The 22,651-nt window shown below is 47.1% G+C and overlaps 1 protein-coding gene across 4 annotated transcripts in view; it reads right to left on the bottom strand.

Annotated features, from left to right (window-relative positions):
* The window catches only part of Spock1 (SPARC (osteonectin), cwcv and kazal like domains proteoglycan 1), a 475,872-nt gene that overhangs the window by 76,363 nt on the left and 376,858 nt on the right, over positions 1 to 22,651 (bottom strand). For all 4 annotated transcript variants that reach the window (XM_034510535.2, XM_076938921.1, XM_076938923.1 and 1 more), the window contains one exon: positions 5,754 to 5,868. In XM_034510535.2, the coding sequence (XP_034366426.1) occupies positions 5,754 to 5,868 (115 nt within the window). The remainder of the gene's footprint in view (positions 1 to 5,753; positions 5,869 to 22,651) is intronic.

The following is a 22,651-nucleotide window of genomic DNA, read 5'->3' as shown; positions in this document are numbered from 1 at the left end:
GTGCTTTGGTGTGCATCTGGAACCCCAGCACTGCGAAACAGAGTAGAAACAGATAGATCCTAAGGGCTTGCTGGCCAACCAATGCAGCTGGCTCTGAGCTTCACAGTCAGTGAGAGACCATGTCTCAAAATATATGACAGGGGAGCAATTAAGGGAGACGCCTGAAGTCAACCTCTGGCCTCTACACACATGTACACTCAAGTGCATGTGCACCCGTGTGCTCACATGCTCACACACATTCATAAACACATGCATGGATCACTCATCACCTTTACCTATTGTAGATGTGCAGGTAGGTGGAGCCTCTGCTTCACAAAACATGGATGCTTGCAGATGCAGGCATGACAGCAGTAACAAACTTTTCCTGACCAGGAGCTCCACGGTTACATAGAGTCTTCCCCCTCACCCAGGTGTGCACCAAAACTCCCTGGATGGACAATGCCCACAGCAAGGCTGGCCAGCTCAGGCTGGGGGCAGAGGGTGTTAGCTCTAGGTGCACCTAGAGCCATGGTTTAGAGACTGCTACCATCTCTTTAGATTTTCTCCACTGTGAAGACTCATGTGCCTAGCACTAAAGACTTCCCTACACCTTTGCTGAGTACTGAAGAAAGGGCAGATGCAACACCCTGCAGCTAAGACGGGACACTCCAGCTAAGAAGGCACTCATTAGTCATTAGTCTTGGCAAATTCCAGACACTAAACTTAGGCTTAAAGGATTTCCAGAACCTTCCCCCTCTTTTTGTCTTTATGCTTGAGATTAAACTCTGGGCTGACACAGACCCAGCAGGAGCTCTACCCCTGTGCTATACACCTGGCCTCTCAGATTCTCTTATTTAAACATTATTCTTTCATCCGGTTTCTGTTGTTGTTTTGTTGAACGATCGTTAGTCTGTAATTTTGAGGCTGGCCTGGTTTTATGAGATCAGAGGGTAACTTGCCCCTGGTCATAAGCTAATTGAGAAATGCAATAAGAAGTACTCAGAGGTATCAAAGGATGACTTTGTCCCCTACCAGCGCTTCAGGGGTCACGTCAAACAAAAGGTGCCAGGGTAAGTAAAAAAACAAAAAACCCAACTGCTTCATGTTAACTTTAAAAAAGGGCTGAAGGACACACAGAAGCTTCCAGATACATCTTATCTCAAAAACACCAAACTGGGACAAACATGGGGATCAAGCGGACATGCCTTCCCACTCTCCACGCCTGCACCCAATACTGATCATTCTCAGGGCCCCAAGCAGTGAGACTCTGGGAAGAAGAAATGGAGGAGTTGACTGAATACCCAAGGCCGATGTAGTTCACCCCATACTCCCCACCTCGGATCTAGTGTCCTGGGTGGTGAAGAGGCAATCCTGATACTGGGACTGAGATTGTGGGAGACCCTACAGAAACAGAGACTTGTGGTTTGTTCCCAGTAAGAGGCGGGAATTGTGCACACATTCTCTGCACAGGGTGGGAAAGGATGTGAGAAGTTCCATAGAGAGACATGAGGCTTATAGAGAGACATGAGGCTCATAGAGAGACGTGAGGCTCATAGAGAGACGTGAGGCTCATAGAGAGACGTGAGGCTCATAGAGAGACGTGAGGCTCATAGAGAGACGTGAGGCTCATAGAGAGACGTGAGGCTCATAGAGAGACATGAGGCTCATAGAGAGACGTGAGGCTCTGGTCTTCATCATGGCCTCCGTGATGCCCAAGCACCACCAAAGGACTGCCTGATATAATCTGTACCCTTGAATAGGGTCATAGAACTAGTAAGTATAGATGCATCTGCCAGAGAAGAGAGGATTCCATATGACATTAGCCAATATGGCGCTGGGCGGTCATAGATGTAACCTCAGATAGCCCTCACTAGGCCTGGCAGGAATAAACATTGGTCACCAACTATTCCAGATGGGTTAATGCCAAAGAATGACAAGTTGTATTCGGAAGTGCCAATGACAGGTTCAAAAGAGGAATAGTGTTGAAAACAGACTATTAGCTATGCCCCTTGATAACGTTACCACATCTAGGACGCACTGGTATCTGTGAGACTGTAAAACATTATTTCTGTGAGGATCAAGAGCATTGCTGCCTCAGGCCAGAGCCATAAGGTCATTACAAGCAAGGACTTCCTATAGATGCCACATCTACTGCCTACTGCTTCTGACAGGTGTCATGACAGGTAGCAGAAGGTGGCTGGGGCTCAGCTTTTCTCCTCTGCCCCTTCCCTGAAGCTCAGTTGTGACCTGGGACCTGCCCTTCACTTCTGACCTCTCCCCGACAATCATCCTTCCTCTTCATTCCAGCTGCCACAAGCTCTGTGCAGCTCATGTCACCTGTTACAAGTCACCCTGAGAGCTTCATCGAAAGAACCACCAGTCCAAGGGGAAGACAATCCTTCCCTTGATCAGATGTGGGTCAAGCATTGCTACTATAGCTGTAATGCAATGACCCCAGGGGGTTGTCAAAGCTCTTCTCATCCATCTGTGATGCTGTCTTTTGAGAAAACACCAATTAAATCCATATTAAGTCATTAATCATTCCATGTGAGAAGGAGGCTGTACTCTCCCTCCATTAGGACAATGTTAGATGCAGTAATCAAACATAGCACCCAGTCCCCAGTCTTGCTGTTGGCAGCTGGTTTCTGCTTCACTCCATGCTTAGATGAAAATCTAAGCATGACCTAATTCAGAGCTTAGAAATGGGATTGTTAGCATAGAAGGTCAGACTCAGAGTCCCAGAGGAAGAGCTTACTCCAAGTGTGAGCTACTGATAGTAACGGGAACATGCGGGGCTTCCAAAGTAATGTTTCTTAGGCAATTTCCAGATGGCCTCTGGAACTGAATAAATATTGTTCAGGAGCCATTTCAGCCCAGGGGCAGAGTTTTGAGGGGAAACAGGCATGTCATCTGCAAGGCACTGATGTGGGTACATGATGCTGGTTGTTTGGGGATACTGTTGATATGATTTTTTTAATGTTCACTTGTCTGCTGTGCTAAGATGAACTTTGTGCTTTTCTGAACTGTCCCTCACCATTAACAAGCTTTCCCAAATCTCATCCTCAGGCAGACAACAGCCTCGTCCTCACCAACCTTCCAGCATGCAGGCGTGGCATTCTTTAACCCCTAATCTCGTGTTTAATGGTGATACACTTGCATAGGTTCATGAAGAACATGTTTTACTTTTTACCAGTGAGTATTTACCTAAGTTGAGGACACAGCCATACCTGGAGGTCATGCTTAAGAAAGCTGCCTGTCTTCAGGCGTGAAGACCGTTATAAAGAACACGGGGTTTCTTCACTGGAGAGATGAAAAGGTCTGCCTGAAAATGGGGCTGTGTTACTTCAATATAAGGAGTGTGTAAACCTTGACGAATCTGGTAGCCCTTGAGAAGCAACGGTTTCACCTCATCCATGGATTCCACAGGCAAAACAACAGAGGACTTCTTGGTTTAGTTTCCTTCCCTCAGAATAGAGAAGCAAAGAAAAGAAACAAACAGGAAACCTAGAAGAGTATGGGATGTAGAATAGCATGGAATGCAGACTAGCATAGAATATCAGAATACCACAGAATCTAGAATAGTATAAAATGCTGACTAACATGGAATGCAGAATAGCATGGGATCTAGAATAGTGTGGAATCTAGAATAGTGTGGGATGCAGAAAAGCATGGAACAGTGTAGAATCTAGAACAGCGTGAAATGCAGAATAATATGGAATACAGAATAGCATGGAATGCAGAATAACGTGTTGTAGAAAATATTTAATCTCAATCTGAGGATTTAACCTCACTTTGATCATTCAGTTCCCAGATAAAAGACACACAACTTTTATATTTATAATAAGTCTTAATCAGCACTAGAGCTGGACAGGTATCTACCCTATCAATAACCCTAAATTATAACTTGCCATGTCCCACGTGGGGCACTCAGTGATAACTTGGGGGACAAGGTTACATAGTATCACTTGGGTCTATGTGTGAATTCTCTTATCCCTGGGGGTCGACCAGACTTTGGGGGCCAGTATTTAGCATTACAATACATAGCAAACAAGACCAAACCTCAACAAGCACAGAATAGGATAGGAATGGAATGCAGAATAGCATGGGATCTAGAGTAACATGGGCTACCACAACTTCCTAATAAGACTCCAGAAAATTTTAGGTAGAATTTTCTAGACTATGTAGTAAAAGAGAATGGATCCAAGGCAGAGACAGGAGGGGCTTAGTTCACTGGGATGTCTTCCAGATCTTCAAAAATACTACTAACTACAAAATTCCAGAGCAGACACAGTTTCCATCACATGACCAGGATGCAAGCACCAGTAGTGACAAACCAATGGAAACTGCCCCCACTGGATGCTATGGCTGACTTCAGGTCCCAGCTGTGCATGATTTCGCCTGATATAATTTGAGCGGAATCTTAGGCTATGAATCAAAGGAGGAAACAAGCCACACCTCCCTAGAGACAATCCTCCTTAAGCATCCTCTAACCCGGGGAAGGAACACCCTAACCTTCAGTGTGGGCCTTGCCCATGAAGCCACCATGCTACTACCCAGAAAAGTATACACTTTTGCTTCCTGACATACTCTCACTTCTAAAATTAACTTTTATTGCTGGGCTTTGTGTACTTCCTCTGTGTTCTTTTGTTGATAATATTGAAGACCTGGACTTCCACAGCTGACCTCATTGATACTGACAACTTCAACACCTCACAGTCAAAGTACAAAGAGGTACTGTACATCAGATCTAAGTTTTCATATAAATAAATTGTTCTCAAATGTGATGGACTGCTGTTGGGAAATAGTAACCTTTGTTGATTACTTGTGATCACAGTATTTCCTGATCTATATTGCTCTTCTGAGCTACACTTCCCAAAGAGCCTGTAACATTTCTAAAGTGTTACTGTCCAGACTTGGACTTGAAGTCTTCATCCACTTTCCCTAACCCCTTTGCTAATAAAAATGATACTGTCTCTCGCTCTGTTCATTCCTCAATCATGAGAAGCTTCTTGCTTGTATTAGGAGACATGAGTTCACACACACACACACACACACACACACACACACACACTGGCATATATGCACGCATACACATACACTGGCATGCATGTGGATACAGGGCTTTCTATGTTACCAGCCAGTCACAGCTAAGAATGCTCATGGCCACTGAAGGCAAATTTAAACTGGGATCTCAGAAGCAGGCAGTGGCCAATGGGACTATATTATTTTTCAGTTAGAAAACATGCCCTCTCGACTCTGGACTGGAAACAGTGGTCCCCAGGGCTGTCCACTTTCATCTGTCCCCTGGCTTTATACTGGACTCCAGTGGAATGTATTGATAAAGAAATGCTTGAGGGAGCAAGCTCTCCTCGGCCACAGGATCTCTGCAGCTTCTGTGATGTTCAGTCTTGAGAGATTCAAAGGATTCTAGAATTTACAACTGGAGAATTTACAAGGGCAGGCCATGAAAACCTGCCCCTCCCATGCCAGAGATAAACTACCATCTACAGGAGGCTGGCACACACCTTGCTCTAACAGATTTCTTTTAAAAGCCTCTCTGCTCTTCTTTCTCTCTTTAATGGTAGAACGTGATTCAGCTCTGAGTCCCAGGCCAAGCTGGAGAGCTTGCTTGCCAAATGAGTTTATATTCCCTTTAAAGGCTGAACAGCTCTGTCATAGCCTGGCTCTGAGCAAGTGAGCCGGGCTTGACCATGCAAGCGGCCCTGACCCCTGATCCCTTGCCCACCCTGACCTCTGAACCCTCTTCCACTCACCACTCTTTTCTGTCTTGGGCTTTGGTGGCTCAGGCTCAGGCAGACACGGACAGGGCCCATCACAGAGGGAGCTGAGGCTTTTGCCCATAGAACAAGCATGGAATTCCAACTTGCACTGTAAGAGAGAGACAGGATAGACCATTAGAACACGGCGAGGCCAGACGCATGCTCAGCTTCCCACAGAGTGGCTGGTATCCTTGCTTTAAGGGAACAAAGATGGGCGGAGGGAGAAGCCTGCTGTGCTAGTGGTCTGGTATTCAGAACGCTCTTGGGGCTGACCTTTCATATTTTTCCAAATAACTCCCAAAACACAGTAGAAGAACTGGAAAGCAAATTTTAAACTAACAGCAGGCCCAACTGTCACCATTTATAAAATATGATGATTATCTGAAAGCAAATGCGTGTGGAGTTTTATGTGACCCGTGAAGCCCTCCCACCTAAGCTCCAAGGGCTTCCCAATGAATCCCCCCACACAGAGCAAGTGCTCGAGAACATTCTAAGTAACCTGCATTCTCATTACTGTGACAGATGCTGCTCATAAACAACTTAAAGGGAAGAAAGATTTGTTTTGTTCATGGCTTCAGTCCATAATGATAGGACGGACACTGTGTGGGGGAATTGCTGATGTCCTGGTGGACAGGAAGCAGAGCAAAAGAGAGGGGAGCCTGGGCCAGGACACAGGACATAGACGGCTTACTTCCTTCAGCTAGCTTTCATTTCTCCAGACTCCCTGGAATAGAATCATCAGCTGGAGACCAAACATTCAACGCATTCAACACCTCAGCCACTATGAAGGACATTCTATACGTGAGCCTGCGAGGGACATTCCATATTCAAACCAGAGCAAAGCACAACCACCTCTTTTTCGGAAAGAGTCTGGATGGTGCATCTGAGGTGTTCTGTTTGCCCCTTCCTCTGGGAACAATATACAATGAAAGCTTGTGCCCCTCCCCCATCTCTGGAGCTTTTGTGGCTGGGGCCCTCCTATAACTAGCCTGGGATCTAGTGGGAATGTCCACCTAAGTCTGGGAGTCCATGTCAGAAGTCTACAAGCTACAAACGTCTGTCATTTTTGTCAGCAATAATGGTAGCTTTTGAGTTCCTGTCTCTTAACTTGAAGTCTCAACAGACTCAAAACACAAATAGGAGATAGCGTAGGTATTTACGGGTGTCCTAGACCACAGTGGGTGCCAGCTTTCTTATTACTTGTATAATATGGAAAAAGAAATTGAGTCTCTTGGAGGTTAAGCAACTGATAAAAGACCTTAGCACTCAGTCAAATGCATTTCTGACTTCAGAGCCAAGCCCTTGAGGGTCCTGAGATAGTTTCTGTCACGTGGCTGAGGGTTCAGAGCACCGAACCTATATGGAGTGTGGTTGATTCTGCACCTTTGCCTTTGGCCCAGATGTGTTATCTGAGTTTCCTCCTTTTCTGCCTGTCAAATTCTTAGGATCAAGGCTTGCATATAATCAGTCTCCAGCAAAGGCCTAGGGCCTGGGAACCTGGTGAAGGTTCAAAGGAAGGAGAGAAAGGCAGAACTGACTACGTATCCCCTCAGCACACATCTCTTATCGGGCGCCGCTGGGACTCATTTAACAGAAGGGGAAGAGAAGATACCGTACTTGCCTTAGAAAACACAAATCATCCTTTGAGAAACCACCAACATTTACAAAGCAACTCTCTGGAGTCCAGGTGGACATGGGCTCACTGTGAGAGAATGAGATGTCCTGTTCCCCAGACTAACTACAAACCCAGGCAAACTGCTTTATAGCCGGCTCTAAAGGTTCTGCGATCACTTTGTATAACTCCTGCTGTCACCCATGCAAGGGCAGTGGCAGAACAAGAGAACAGAGAGCAAGCTCCCTCTCCAGCCCAAGCTCCCCTTTGTGCATGCTCCTGAAATGGCCAGCGTGTGACCAGTGTGCTCCCAGGAGTCAGAGGCACTTTGTAAAAGGAAGCCATGCCCGGGTCTCAAACATCACTTGCCGTGACTTTGGAGTAAATTAGAGTGCGTTCATCTAAAGCCGTGTGGACAGGACTATGTGGTGAGGCAGGCTGTGTGAAAATCTACAGCCAGAGCCAAAAGACCTCTGGGTATGGGATGTGCCTGCGGGCAGGATGAGCTGACAGAAAGCCGAAAGGTCACTGTGTCAACTCAGATAGCTGTGTCAACTTCAAATAGCACTGGGCCCTAGTTTGATCTTTGTTGTTGTGATAAACACTGACAACCAGTAACCTGGCGAGGGAAGGCTCATTCTGCTTACAGGTCCATCATAAAGGGAAGCAAAGGCAGAAACCTGGAGGGAAGAAGAGCACAGAGACCGTGCCAGAAGCTGCCTCCTGCCTTGCTCTTTGTGGCTTGCTCGGCTTGCCTTTTTATACAATCCAGCACCACTCGCCCACAGGTAGTACCATTCAAACTGGACAGGACACTCCTATGCAAACCATTAATCGAGAAAATCCTCCGTAGACATGCCCACAGGCCAACCTGATGGGAGAAATTCCTCTCTTGAAATTCTCTCTTTCTGGGTGACTCTAGCTTGGTGAAGCTCACAGAAACTAAGTCACACACACAGAGTGTGTGCAGCTGGAGCTGAGACTATTATGGCCAGCCGACTGCCTTCTCCTCTTCTTCTTCTTCCTCCTCCTCTCCTTCCTCCTCCTCCTCCTCCTCTGGGTTGGCTCTCTAAAATGACCCTCGGTTTCAGATTGGAGGTTTACAAACTAGTTTTTAAAGAGGCTTTCTGAATCTTATTTAGGCAAAAATATTCTTTTATGTATACATCTATTTTGTAAAGTTTAACTTATCACCTGACTTCATCATGAGGCCTTTGCCTACTAACATGTAACCGCCTCTTTACAGACTCAGATATTTTCCCTCGCCGAACTCTGCCCTCTGTGAGGGGGGATCTACATGTTGCTCATGCCCGTGACTCAGCACCTGACTTCCCTGCGCTCCTGGTTCCAGTACTGTCACATGACTAACTGACAGGAAGACGGATCAACAGCAATAGTGAAGGCACAGGTCCCAGCAGATGCTTCAAGGGCCACCAGTTTTAGCATTTCACCTGGATTTCCTATCAAGCTTTGCGGCCGTCACATGCCGCAGAAGAGCTGTTTCTTCTGCCAGAGATTCAGAAGGCAGAGGGGCAGAACTGAAGCTCACCAGGGCTGTTGTAAGCCTGTGGGGTTGGGGAGAGACCACCAGCTGGCTTCCTTCTAGGCCACAGAGTATGGCACGGAAAGCTTCACTGCCTGTCTTGTATCTGATGTGAGGTGACCCGTAGTGAGCCTGGCGCATTGTTGGTATTCAAGAACTAGAACATACGAACTAAAGGCAGAAAGAAGGTTATAACAATGTGCGTTCTGCAAACCGCAAACCCCTGTCCTATCGGAGAGCTTCCCAGCCAGCCAACACAAAGAAGTTAAGGCGCCGGGGTTAGTACCCCATCTCAGCTGCTTACCCTACCCTGAATTCTACCTATGTCTATCCTGAGGACCCTCTGTCTCTCCTGGAGCTCCACATTCTACGCCTGCCTCTCAGTCTCATGCTTGCCCCAGGCTGCTGACAGAGTCGGCCTTCTCCACATGCCACCGACTAGCCACCCACCTGTTTTCTCTATGGCCCTGCCTGAACAGAAGCCCCAGACAAGACCTCTTGCTACTCAGCCTGCTCCTTTGGGTAGCAACAGCCCCTCCTTGTTCTCCTGACATGTCCATGACAGCTGACCTCTCTGTATTCAAGAGAGGAGCCATTGAGAAAGCAATATCTGTCTGCACCAGGCAAATGCAAGTCCAGGGTACTTTTTTTTTTTAATCCTTTTGGAAGATACGTAACGTGTGAATGAAGCACCAAAGGCTTCGGGTGTAGGGCAGGTGAGGTGGCTCTGCAGTTAAGCGTCCTCACTGCCATTCTAGAGGACCTGGGTTTGCTTCCCAGCACCCACAGAGTGGTTCCCAACCTTCTGGAACTCTAGTTCCAGAGCATTCAAAGCTCTCTCTCATCCACAGCACCAGGCAGTCTCATGATACACATGCATGCATATAGGCAAAATAATTCACGTAGGCTTATGTGAATTACTTACACACAGAAAATAAAAAATAGATTTAAAAATGTAAACGGTTATAATCCTACCATTTTATTTGAATCTTTTAAAAATTCAAAACAGGCTATTCATATATACAGACAGAGATAGTAAAAACTCATATCAGGTGTTTGACAAGTGCCATCAATTTTGGGTGACATCCCTAGGGGAGGCAGCAGGGTAGGGCATATAGAGGCATCACAAAAATGGGTGTTTGTTTTATATTTTAATTCAGCTTTCTTTTAAAAAAAATTTAAGAAACCTTGCTCCTGGACTTAACAACTTCTATAAATAATACACATAATTTTATGCATCAAGCATTTTATAATGAAATATAAACAAAATGTAGTCTTTTCTAGAGGTAATAACCAAGCTAGAATCACAGCTCTCCCAGGTAAGGATGCTTACCTGTGGGGAGCCCTCAGGGAACATGTGGTGGAGGCTGTTGGAATCCCTGAATTGGAGTCCCAAATCACCACAGAACAGAGGTGTTCTCATCTCATAGAGAAGACTCCTGGAGGTTCTTCTCTACCCCATCTCCTGGAAGTAAGCCTCACAGATACAATACAGTCCTTTTCCTGCACCAGATTGTTGCCAGGGCAGAGGCAACAGAGAGGCTGAAACAGTCTCCATGCCTGCCTTACCCAGAGGGGCCAAGTGACTCTCAGGGAGAAACACTTCCTGCTGAGTGACCTCTCTGGAGCCAGCAGGACTTGATCACCAGGCTGGTGTTCATCTTCCTTTCTCAAGCTTTATGTTCCAGGCCTAGCAGGCTGCCCAGAGTTGGCTAGACAGCTCAATGTATGGCTTTAGAGATAATCACAAGGCAGATATGCCGTGCCCTTAGTCCAGGCCTGCTAAGAAAATGAGAGCCAGGGGGAAACAATGTTGCCACAGAGCCTTTCCTCTGGTCCTCTCTAGAAACAGATGAACAGCCCAAGAGATGACTTAGAGTTGACTTCCTCCAACTCAGCAGATTCAGCCTCGCCTTTCTCAGCTCCCAGTGGAGCTGAACAACAACAAAGTATACAGAGCAGTGTGAGATTTCTCTTCAGGAAAGAGGCAGTAGAGGACGGAGTGCAAGAGAACTGAAGATTCTACAAGGGGGATGTGAGCATCCTTCCAGCATCACAGGGTACCAGGAGCTCCCTCCTGACCTTAGGACCAAATAACAGAGGCTGAAAACCTTTCCTACGGTATGTGCAAAACAGGAGCTAAACTCTGCTGTAACTGTGGATGTTGATTGCTGTGCCATGAGAGAACAGTCACGTAGCCTCTCTACCTGTTCCTTCTATGCTAACCCTGAGGGGATAGAGGACCCAGGCAGTCAGAACACAGTGGGCCAAGTTTAACTTTCACAGCATGATAGGTAAAAACCAAACAAGGCTAGAAAGCATGACCTTCTTGGGGGCTAGTAAGAGTATAGCATTATTTGTCTGCCACCTAGAAAAAAATCCAACTGCTTTTGAAAGTGTAAAACAAAGGAAATTGGTAGAAGCAATCCTCTGGACTGGAGAGCCCCTCTCCTCTCAGCTCCTTACAGGGCACAATAGCCAAAGCTGGAGGTGTACCTGGGAGACCTCCTTGAGACAGACTGAAGGGCACCCATTGGGGTCATGGTTGAGTTGGTACTTCATACAGGAAAGCCATTCCTCTAGACCTACCCACCCTGAAGAGAACATAGAAGAGTAGACCCTCTACTGCCATCTGTAGTTTACCTTAGTCACCCTCTGGAAGCTATGCACTTCCCACCAGGGCCCTACTCCATCCTACATGCAAACTAGGTCCAAATGAGTCTCAGACCTGGACCTTTGTAACAGTGGGGGCTTCAGAGAGGCAGCCAGATGAAACCAGCTTCGCTGGGGCCTGAAGTCAGTATTTTGGGTGTCCATATAAGGAAGGGACATGCGGACACAGAAGTACCCAGGTAGAGATGGCGATGTGTTGAGACACAGGAGAGCTATCTCTAAGCCGAGGACCTCCAGAGACACCTACCCCAAGGCTTGGAAGACCAAGTGAACAGCTCTTCTGCTTCAGAATGAGCCAGCCATTGTTAGTTGTTTGATCTCAAACACCCCACCTCCTGGGCGAGGAGAGGGGAACTCAGTCCTTTACACATAGCTCAGTTTCGAGTTCTCTGCCTGACAGCCAAGCTGACTGATACACTTTGCATCTAGTGTCTTAAGAAGAGAGAGACTCCAGGCCATTTAAGCACAGACTAGCCTCCATATTCATGCTAACACCAATATAAATACAACCAACCCCAGAAACTTCTGGACCCTTAAACTGCTGTAACAAAAGTGCTTTCCCCAACCATCTGAGAAGCAGAGAAAGGAAACACTGCAGAAATGTGTACAGGTGCTCAAAACACTGACCTACTTAAAAACACATGTGCTAGCAGATTTCCCAGCCAATCCTCGATTCTGTTTTGCACAACACACCGACCCAAACATCTCCTGCAAATGGCCAGTGAATCTTTCTGTCCTGTGATTTGTAAAGCGGAGCTAATAACTTCTCTCTAGTTCACTGCTCACACAGGACTCCACACTCTTCCCGGGGCCTTGCATGCTTGTGGTATTATTTTAACGTTTTATTTAAATGGCTTTCTCCACTGTGTTTCGTCAATCCGTCTTCTATTTTTAAACCAGACTGTTGACGGTTCACAGTTGACAATTTTGTTCACAGTTGATGAATTCTGATTTGTTTTCATTCGCCCAAAATCATGTCGCAGTAGAGGGAGGGAACTAATCCCTGGGCTTTGCTGGCTCTAATAATTGGGCATGAACTGAGTGAGCGGCCACTACCTGCAAGCGTCAGATGGTCCCTCCAGCTGTGCCAGCCTGGATGGTTTTCCTCAATCGGAGTAAGATCCCTTTACCTCCACCTTGGCACCTTCCTTTGTAGCTCTCTCCCATTCACTTTGTTTCTCCACTCAGTTCCTGGCCATCCACTCAATATTCCCAACCCCTGCCCCGCCCCGCCCCCCACACATACACTATCTGTCTCCCCCTCCCCTGCCATATCAACACCATGGGGACAGTCCTTTGCCCTGCTGGCTTTGAGCCTAGAACAGATGTCAAATTAATGTCTTTTAACTGCTAGTAGAGGAAGGTGCACTTGCTTGCATGTTTGGAAAGGTTCTGAATGGAGCCAAACAAGGAGTCCCTTGTTTCTCCACCTGACTCTTTCCAGAGAGTCCCCAACCATTCAAGCCCTGGGCACTGACAGGAAATAGGGCCATGTTTCCATCAGCCAGGGACAGTCTCCATTAAACTGACAGTTGACCTGTTTGTGACCCAGGATGGGGTCTTGTTGGTATACTCAGCCTCATATCTTCTGCACATCTGTGTCTCATATAAGATTGAGGAGTTTCAAAGGGAGGCAGAACATTAAACTTTAAACTAAGCTGCTATGAAAATAGCCCATCTTTTTTTTTTTAAATAGCCCATCTTTATTATTGAAAGAAAGGTATAATTAGAAAGTTGTCATTTTTGCAATGCAAAATGTTTGTGGGGAAAAAAATGAATGGGGACAAAACTATACAGAAAGTTGTTATTTCCAAGCGTTTAGTTATAACATAGGATATTTCATTATGCCAGAGAAGAGAAGGTATGTTTCTTCTTAATAGAGGGAGTGAGACATCACATCAGTAGCATAATGGAATAGCCTGACATGATCTGCTGATATGCCACCATCAAAAAAAAAAAAAAACAAAACAAAAAAAAAAAAAAAAAAAACAAACAAACCCGTAGTGGCTCTATAAAATTCTGCAGCCAGCTGGGGCTGGAGAGATGGCCCTGTGGTTAAGAGCACCTGTTGCTTAAGCAAAGGACCCCAGTTTGGTTCCCATCATCCACACGGCCCCTCACAACCATCTGTGACTCCAGTTCCAGGGGATCTGACTGGCATGCTCTTCTGATCTATGCCAGCACCAGGCACATGGGTAGTTCACTTACACATATGCAGGCAAAATACATTCATACACACAAAATAAATAAATCTAAAAATATTTCTTTTAAATACTCGTACCACAATTGCGGGACTTGAACCAAGTCAGGAGGGGAATCAAAAAGCCCCAACCAGAGGACGTCTGACAAGAAAGCTGCCTAGAAAACCATACCTTGGGGTGGGCTGGGGGTGTGGCAGTCACTGTCTGGGTTAGCAGAGCGGAAGCAAACATAATAGGTGAGCCTCCTTGGTGCTTAGGTAATAATAACTGTGCAACACTATAAGAGACTTTGGGGGGGGGAAGCATCATGATTTTATTTTTTAGGTGATGCTTTAAAATTATTTTCCATGAGCACAATGGTGAATGCTTTCTAAGGTGGTTACATAGAAGGATATCCCGGTCTTTTGACAGGGATTATGCCTCAGAATGCCTGTAAACTGCTAAACCCTTCCAGGGAAAGGATACAGGTGTGTATGCAAAACATGCAGGCAAGGACGTTAACAGCTACTTATCTTGGTGACGGTGTACAGAGTTTACTCATTCTGTCTTAAGTTCTTCATATATTCAATCAATAGCCTGGGAAGGAATTTTAACTCGCTTTGCCTGGTGGTTCCTAAAGACTTCCCAGAATCCACAGTTGCCTGTCCTAAGCACGGACCACTTTAGCCAGCAAGCATGGTCCTTGCTCCTGTTCCCCAGTAGGGGGCGGGCTCTTTATGAGCTGTGACTGGATCCTGCTAACTAAGACCTGCCTAACCCTCAGGAAAGAGCTGGCCTTCGATAAGTTGTTAAAGAGGCAATTAATTGAGGTTTTCCCTAGACATAAAATCTTTAGGATAAAGGCAAGCAGGACTGAGTCGAAGGCTAAATGCATGTGCACGGACTCGCAGGTTTTAGACCTTGTGGGGAACCATTTCCTCCTCCCGTTACAAAGCAGGAAACTGAGGCTAAAAGACTCGTCTGTGTTTGCTCTCTTGAGAAGCTTCCTCTTTCTCCCCCCCTCTCGAGGATCCTGTCAATGACCTGCCAAACCCTTTCTATGAGAGAGGGGACAAAGGTCAGCCAGTTCATACACAATTTTCACTTTCAGAGGATATGCTGAATGAAGTTACTGTAAATTGTACATAACGAAAGCAGTGTGGAGTCTCTCACACAAAATACCAAAGACAGAAGCAAGAGTCCACATGAGGGGGTCTTTAGAAAACGATGCTTCGAATGCACACACACACACCTGAGAAGACAAAGCTACTGTAACAGTTTGCAATGCTGATTAACTTCCATAGTAAAAGGGGCTTGGGGAAAAAAAGACAAAAACAAAAATCAGTGCTTTGCCACACCGGCCCCCAGCCCCTGTTACAGCAGAGATACTGGAACAGGTTGCAACTGTAATCAACACCCACAACTTCAGTTTGCAGCTCTTCTCCCCCACCCCCACCCCAACCCCCACCCCATGTAATATACTTGGTGGAAAGAAAGTGGCTCTCCCAGAGGTCTTCCCTGCCCAGCACACCCTCCAGCTCCGCAGACAGTCCCACTCTGAGCTGTCTCTGGCTCCCCACTCCAGAAGCTTCCTTCCTTTTGATCCTTGCTGCTCCTTCTTCGCTGTCTGTTCTGCCAGGACACCTCTGAGGGCTGCAGATAATTCATAGTTCTAAATTTATATGGCATGTCTCCTCCATCTAGAATTTTTGGGGACAGAACAGATGAGGAAGGGCTTCTGGCTCCCGGGCCTGCTTCCTCTTGGTGCCAAGAATAGCACCCAGGCATGGCAAGGGCTTGATGGCAATGCCAACTGAAGGAACAGCAGAAGAGAAGGTGGAGCCTGGAGCTGGCTGGTGCCCTGTGCCTGCTTCAGCTGTCAGTTCAGACCAGGATGGGGCCCCACAGCAGGGGCAAACTCACAGACTGATCAGGACTGGTTTTCTCCCAGCCCCAATGGACAAGAGCTCCAAGAAGAAACTTAACTGCCACAGAACTAAAGAAGGCTAGCAGCCCAGGGGCAGACAGATCTGCTCCAGCATTTCACTTTCCCACCTGTTTCAGTTTCCTCCTCCAGGCCCCGCCTCTATGCCCAGGGTCAATTCCTAACATCCCCCACCATCCTGACAAATCTGTATATCTGTCTGCTTCTAGATGGAAGCAAGCATCTCCTTTGAGACCTTGGCACACAGCAAGTACATAGTCCATATTTATCTGTAGGACAGGTATCATATGATCCCATGTGTCAGTCACTATATCCAAGCTAAAGAATGAGACGCTCTGGTGTGATGGTGCGTGGTATTCTATGACTCCGAGACGTCTACCATGGTCAGAGTTTTGGCAGTCGGAGCATCTAGGAGCGCTCAGTGAGGAGGCAGAAGAAGGAGACGTGAGCATGGAGAAATGACATCAAAATGGTGAAAGAGAAAGAGGTTCAGGGTCCCCGCTTGAGACTAAGACTGAGGCAGAAGGTCCCACAGCTATTCTAGGGGAACAGATAAACGTTGACATTCCCAGGGGAGCCCTCTGGGAAGAGCATTTTCAGGAGTCTGCAATGAAGAGAAGCCCAGCCAGGACCTGAAAACACAATTTATGGGACAAGGTCTCTGAAGTTGACCTTGATTAGACACTCCTCAAGAAACTGTGCTTGCTGGTAAACCCTGGTGATGGGCACATGTCTGTGCCAGGAGAAAGTGGGCTTGCTGGAAATTCACTAATTAATCACTGTCCCAGAAACTACAGATGGTTAAGACTAACATTTCCATGTCACAAAAGAGAGGACAACAGCAAGAACAGAACAGGAAGAGAAGTCCTGGGTCCTGGAGTCCTGAGGTCAGGAAGGAAGAAAAGTGAGAAGAAATACAAGAGAGATATTTACCTAGGGGAAGCAGGAAATACCTAAGAGGTGCAAGAGGCAGAGTAGAAACCAGGACATCCTGTCTCTCATCTCTCTGGGGTGTAAGGGCTTGCCAGCTCCAGGAGAAAAGGAAGACAATGTTCTAGGGTACCCACAATGCTTAAAATAAACTCTCTGGGTCTATAAACACCCTCAGAATTCCATCTCTCCTGCCTGTCCTCATTCTCTAATAGTGTGGGGAAGCATGGAAGGGCTCCTCTCCCAGTCTGCGGTGCTCTCATGCATCATGCATTGCCAGTGGACTGCGGGGCAGTATCCTTCCTCCACAGTCAGAAGTCCAGGGAAATGTAGGACAGGCTGGGGCGGGGGTGGAGCTGGGGGGTGGGGGGGGGAGGGGAGGCTGGCTCCTGTCTGCACCTGTTACAGAGAGCCTAGAAGAGAATCCGACATCCCAGGGAAATCACCAGGGGTGAAAATCAAAGCCATTTGCATAACCCTTCTAAGCCTCCTTCCTTATCAGGAAATAAAGATAACCCTGCTGCCTGCAGCCCATCAAGAAGGCAGAACGGAAGGCTAGCAGATGTCTCACGACTGGCGGCATTCCTGGCACTGCCGAGCAACATAACTTATTCCCTTCCTCTGTCTCCCACCAGCCCCACCTTCATTCTGTCCCTGCTTCAGCAGCTCCACACCTGAGTGGTCTCTGTCAAAATGCAGATTTGTTCGAGACAGCCATTCCAGCTCATACCCATGCCCTGCTCTCCAATCCTCTTCATTTTTAGCCTAGTAGAAAAGGCTGCTGGTGATGTGTTCATCCCATATGTATCCATCCATTCCCATTCAGGACTCCGATAGATAGATCGGACTTAAGACCTCTTGGCCAAGTCCCTGGGATCTCCCTCTGATACTTCATAATCCCCAGGAAGCCCATGGAAGGACCCCTGAGCTCCAGAGCCTGTGGGCATCTCTGAGTTTCTTATGCTCTGCACTTTGATGCTCACCCATGTTCTCATAAGCTCCATGAGCTCACCTTTCAATTCACACATGGCACTAAATAAGAATGGGATGGAGAAACTGACAAGCGGGTAGATGGACAGATGGATGCTACCACACTACATCTAACTGCCAGCTAAGCAATCCTACACGGGTTTGCTGCTGTCCTCACCAGTCAAACTGGATGAATTAGGTCATTCTTCACCTCCCAGCTCCAGGTTTGGGGACAACTTGGCCCACGTCAAACACAATTTCAAGGTTTGGATGTTCGTTCCCCTCTACCTTACCCCCCCACCCCCAGGCAGATCCGGAAGTGGAAACATCTTATTTGCAAGCCCTGAGACAAACCCAAGTCTACCCTTCTGAGGCCAGTCACTGCCCGGTCCCTAAGTGAGGAACTCAGACAAAAGGCTAAGGGAGATGCCTATTAGTGTACCAAGGCGCAAGCTGGCCCTAGCCAAGCTCCCTTGTACCTGTGGTTCTTCCCAGCTCTTCCAACCCTGCCCCTCATCCTAAACTTCCCCAGCCCCGGGCTTAGCTTGCCTTTCCTCTTTCCTATATAACCCCGCCCTTTGGCCATGGACTCTCTATGTTCTCTTGGCTCCACTCTTGAATCTCTCTTGGTCTTCTTTTGACTTTCAATTCTCTCAGTTTCTTTCTCTCTCCTTTCCTGGCCCAGTTCAGTTTCCTGGCCACTTTTCCTTCGGTACTTTCTCTCCCTGCTCTGAACTCTCCTCTGGCTGTACTTTCCCACATGTCTACAATAAAAACCTCAACCAAACTTTGGAGCCATCGGGTCTTCACTTTCATTCAGTCTCCATTTGATCCTTTCTCCAACAACATGACCCTGATTTGTCATCAGCTGCCCCCGAGTCCCCTCTGTCCCTGCTTCTCCCCCATGGTCCCCCATCTGATGTCCCCCCTCTTTTCCACCCTGAGCCCTTCCTGCTTGAGACACTCTCTCACCATTTATCTCCAGCAGGTCCTCTGGGGTCCAGCTGATGTGTTTTATAAAAAATGAAAAAGAAGCCAGGGATATGTTTGGTGGAGGTGTGGTATGGTGTGGGGGAAGGGGGTGCCTCTGTGGGCCATGCTGAGGCATCCCTTCCCCATGAGGGACCAGCCACAAGACAGTATAGTATAGAATTGAGTTTATTCAGGGCATGTGGAGGGGAGTTGAAGGGGTAGTAGAGACAGAGAAAGGGAGAGAGAGAAAGAGAGAAAAGAGGCCCATGAATACATGAAGAAGGGGGAGGGGAATAGTAAGAGAAGGGACAGAGAGGGAAGAGAGTGAGGAGAGGGCAAGCAGCCCCTTTTATAGTGAGTCAGGCATACCTTACCTGACTATTGCCAGGTAACTGGCACAGACCCTAGAAAGACATGCCAACACCAGCCCGGTTTCTAGGCCACCCTCCCTCAGGGACACACAGTCCCCTTCCTGCTCTTCTCACTTCTCCCTGTCCTCCTGACATTGTTTCCCTGTGAGAACTCAGCACTGGGATGTCAGGACTTTTCCTTAGTATGTCTATGTTTCCCTCATCATACATGTCTTTTATAACACTGGCAGAAATGGCTTCTAAAGTCTTCATGAATCATCGATTTGAACAGCTAATCATTTACATGGCATTTGTGCTAAAAATGTTACCTCTAATTTTTTCTTTCAATGCTCACCCCTGTCCAGGCACAGGAAGAACTGGAACACCCACCTAACACACAGATAAACCGAGGTTCAGAACCGATTGCTTAGTGGAAGCCACTCTGGAGAGAGGCAGAAGGTATACTCTGCTCTGTTGTGTCAAGGTCTGGTCTGTGCCCTTAGTGTGCTTAATTGTGCTCTCAGATCAACATGTATCATTGTGAGTCACCTATCCTCACAACCCACAGTGTTGGAAGAAAGGACCAAGCCAAGTCACATGCTGGTGCCATATCTCTGTAAGGGGACACACATTTAGCCAGGATTATGTAATTTTTGCATCAGGAAAGGCCCAGAGATGCAGCCTCTCCTGGGTGTTTCTGGAGGGGCCCCTGTCACGACCCCCTGCTTGCAGGCTGCTCATGATCAAGGCCTTGGTCTTTTGCTTCCCCTGAGCACACAAAGCTCTTAGAACACTACACAGCCCAGGTGCAGACCCTTTAATCATTAGTTGAGTTGAAAGAGTGACTGTCTTAGTTAGTGTTTTACTTCTATGACCAGACACCATGACCAAGGCAACTCTTATAAGGACAACATTTAACTAGGGCTGGTTTACAGGTTCTGAGGTTCAGTCCATTATCATCAAAGCTGGAACATGGCAGCATCCAGGCAAGCAGGGTTCAGAAGGAGCTGAGAGTTCTACATCTTCATCTGAAGGCTGCTAGCAGAATACTGACTTCCAAACAGCTAGGATGAGGGTCTTAAAGTCCATGCCCACAGGGCCACACCCACTCCAACAAGGCCACACCTTCTAATAGTGCCACTCCCTGGGCTGAGCATATACAACCATCACAATGACTAAAAGAAGAGAATGCATCAAAGACCTGCCAGATTCATCACCAGAGAAACTGAGTACATTAAAGAAACGGTGGGAGAGAAGACCATTCTAAGTGTTGTAGGCAGAAAGGCAGGGGCAGGAAGACCACATCATAACCACAAGAAGGGGCAGCATCTACATTAGACTTATGACTGTGACAAGATAGCTCAGTAATAAGTCCTTTGTGACTTTAAACTCCTGGTTCTGAACTGGGGGAACACAGGTGACAGGGACACTTTGTCACTGGGAGTCCAGTCACAATGACTAAATCCCCTGTGCCTGGCTGACAAGCTCAGCAGGGCCATTCATACTCCAGACTCGGGGGACCTTCAGAATGGCAGCACCGGGGTCTTGTCTGTCCCTGTAGCCTATAAACCATGTTATTGGGTGTAACACAGAGCACAAAGCCCCTGGCTTAGTCTCAGGACTAGAACCTTGACCCTGAGTTAAAGACTTCTTTTCCTGCCTGTAGAGCCTTCACAGGCAAGGCAGAAGAAATACAATGGAAGATTATTTCGCCTGATAGTCTGGATGGCTTCCAGCCCAGTTACCCTCAGTGTGCTCTGAAGAATGAGAAAACAGATGCCCACTAAGCATATCCCCCAACTCCTGGCCTGAGCTAACATCCACCAAGGTCAAAACAGCCATTAAAATCTCACCTTGGGCCTTTGCGAGATAACTATCGCCTACTATTCAGCCTTGGCTTATTTACAGCTGCCCTTCAGCGCCATGTCTCCACCCCATTCCTCCTTTAACCTGCTGGAGAAAGCACACCCCAGATGTCTTGCTGAATAAAGCCCCATATATGTTCATCAGAGCCAGCAGAAATAAAACCAGAGATAAAAGTGACCAAAAAAAAAAAAAAAAAAAAAAAAAAATGCCAAAGCAGACTTTTGACCAAATGCAGCAAGACTGAAGTGATATTTTTAAAATAAAACAGTAGCTTAAACTTTGAATTACTGCCTGATTTTACTGCTTAGAGATGAGAGATCCTGTGGTGCTGAACAGAAAAGGCATATAACTAAAAGAGGGCTTTCTTTACTTGGCGTCATCTCTGCGGAAAAATACATTTAAGTAATAAAATGTCCTTGCGAGAGTCCATTCTCTGATGACAGAGCCGAGGTGTGAAACTGGTGAGGGCAGTCAAATTCTACTGTCTCTCTCTTTCTATTACAGGTCTTCCCCCAGCAGGTCTGTTCTCATCATTATCAGAACCTGATGAGAGCCGAGACAGACAGACTAGGTGTCCCAGGAGGCTGACCCTGTTAAACATCTGCCCTATGACGAAAGCCAGAGGCTAATGGGTCTCGCTGCTCGTTAGAAGGCCAGAAATGTCTTCGGGTAGAACCTTCTGCCTTGTTACTACATTTTCTTTTGAGTCTGTAGCTACAGCCCAGAGACCCTGAAGGGACCATGAGTTGATAAAAGTGACCTGAAGAAGCCAGGTGGAATGAAGGCATCTGATTTTGCAATATATGATCTGCATAATGTCTTGGGATATAAAGACAGAGAGACGAGTTACAACTTGCAGAAAGCTCGGTCTTGGGGTAAGATGTTAAAAATGTATGTCAGCCCATCCATAGGTTGGCAATCAGCACAGGAAGAAAGAGGTGGGAAGCAGTGAGAGGAGAGATATTGGCAACAATAATGCCCCGGAAGTGGTGGTAAAGAATGCTGGAAATATTTGGATAAGGACACGTGACAGGTGTGCAGGTCCTGAGGAGATAAGGCCAGAGGAGAACAGTCCCTACAGCTTCTGAGGTTTTGTTGGTCGTCGCTCTTCCTGCTAGCTGTGCGACTTTGGGTGTAGCATGGCCAGGAAAGCTCAGTCTGGACCAGGCCTTGGCCTACCAAGGTCTAGGCAAAGAGAGAAGCTTCAAAGTCCCAGATGCTCATTATGTATTCTGCCCTTGGCTGCGAGCTTCTCTGTGGATTCCCTTCTCCAATTTCAAAGTTAGAAAGTTCAAACTAATCCCCTCCACTCCCCTCCCCACTGACACCCACATACCCTACCCCTACCCAGTCTCCTCTTACATATTTTGATGTCAATCTGGAACTTGGTTAATCAGGCCAAAATTCATCAAGGAAGGGCAACTGTGATCTGCAGGAAGCTAGCTGCTCTCTGTCTAACATGATTTGTGTTACATACCAAGTGATTTTTCAAATACCATAACATCACGCTCCGCGAGAGGAGACACTTGTGAATGGTACGGATAAAGCCCTGCCTTGTGGAGTCGATCTGTGCTGTAACATATGTGCTTCTGTTTCAGGAAATTCTGTGTTGCAGACAGCATGGCACCCCCATCATGTCCTTTCCACAGACAATTAAGCTCATCAATTACTATTGTCCCTGTGTTGTAGGAGAAGGATGCCACTGTGAGCCTCCCAGGGAAGCCATATGTCAGCCACTGCAGCCTTTGTGCTTCCTGTTTCTTAGGCCAGCGGAGGAGGAAAGGCTCCAGCCGGAGCTCTTAGGACATACCAACCTGAGTTCAGATCTTCCCAGGATCTAGCCTTACTCACT

Source organism: Arvicanthis niloticus, chromosome 8 (genome assembly GCF_011762505.2).
Source record: "Arvicanthis niloticus isolate mArvNil1 chromosome 8, mArvNil1.pat.X, whole genome shotgun sequence".
Taxonomy (NCBI): Eukaryota; Metazoa; Chordata; class Mammalia; order Rodentia; family Muridae; genus Arvicanthis; species Arvicanthis niloticus.
This window is presented reverse-complemented; position numbering and strand designations above follow the sequence as displayed.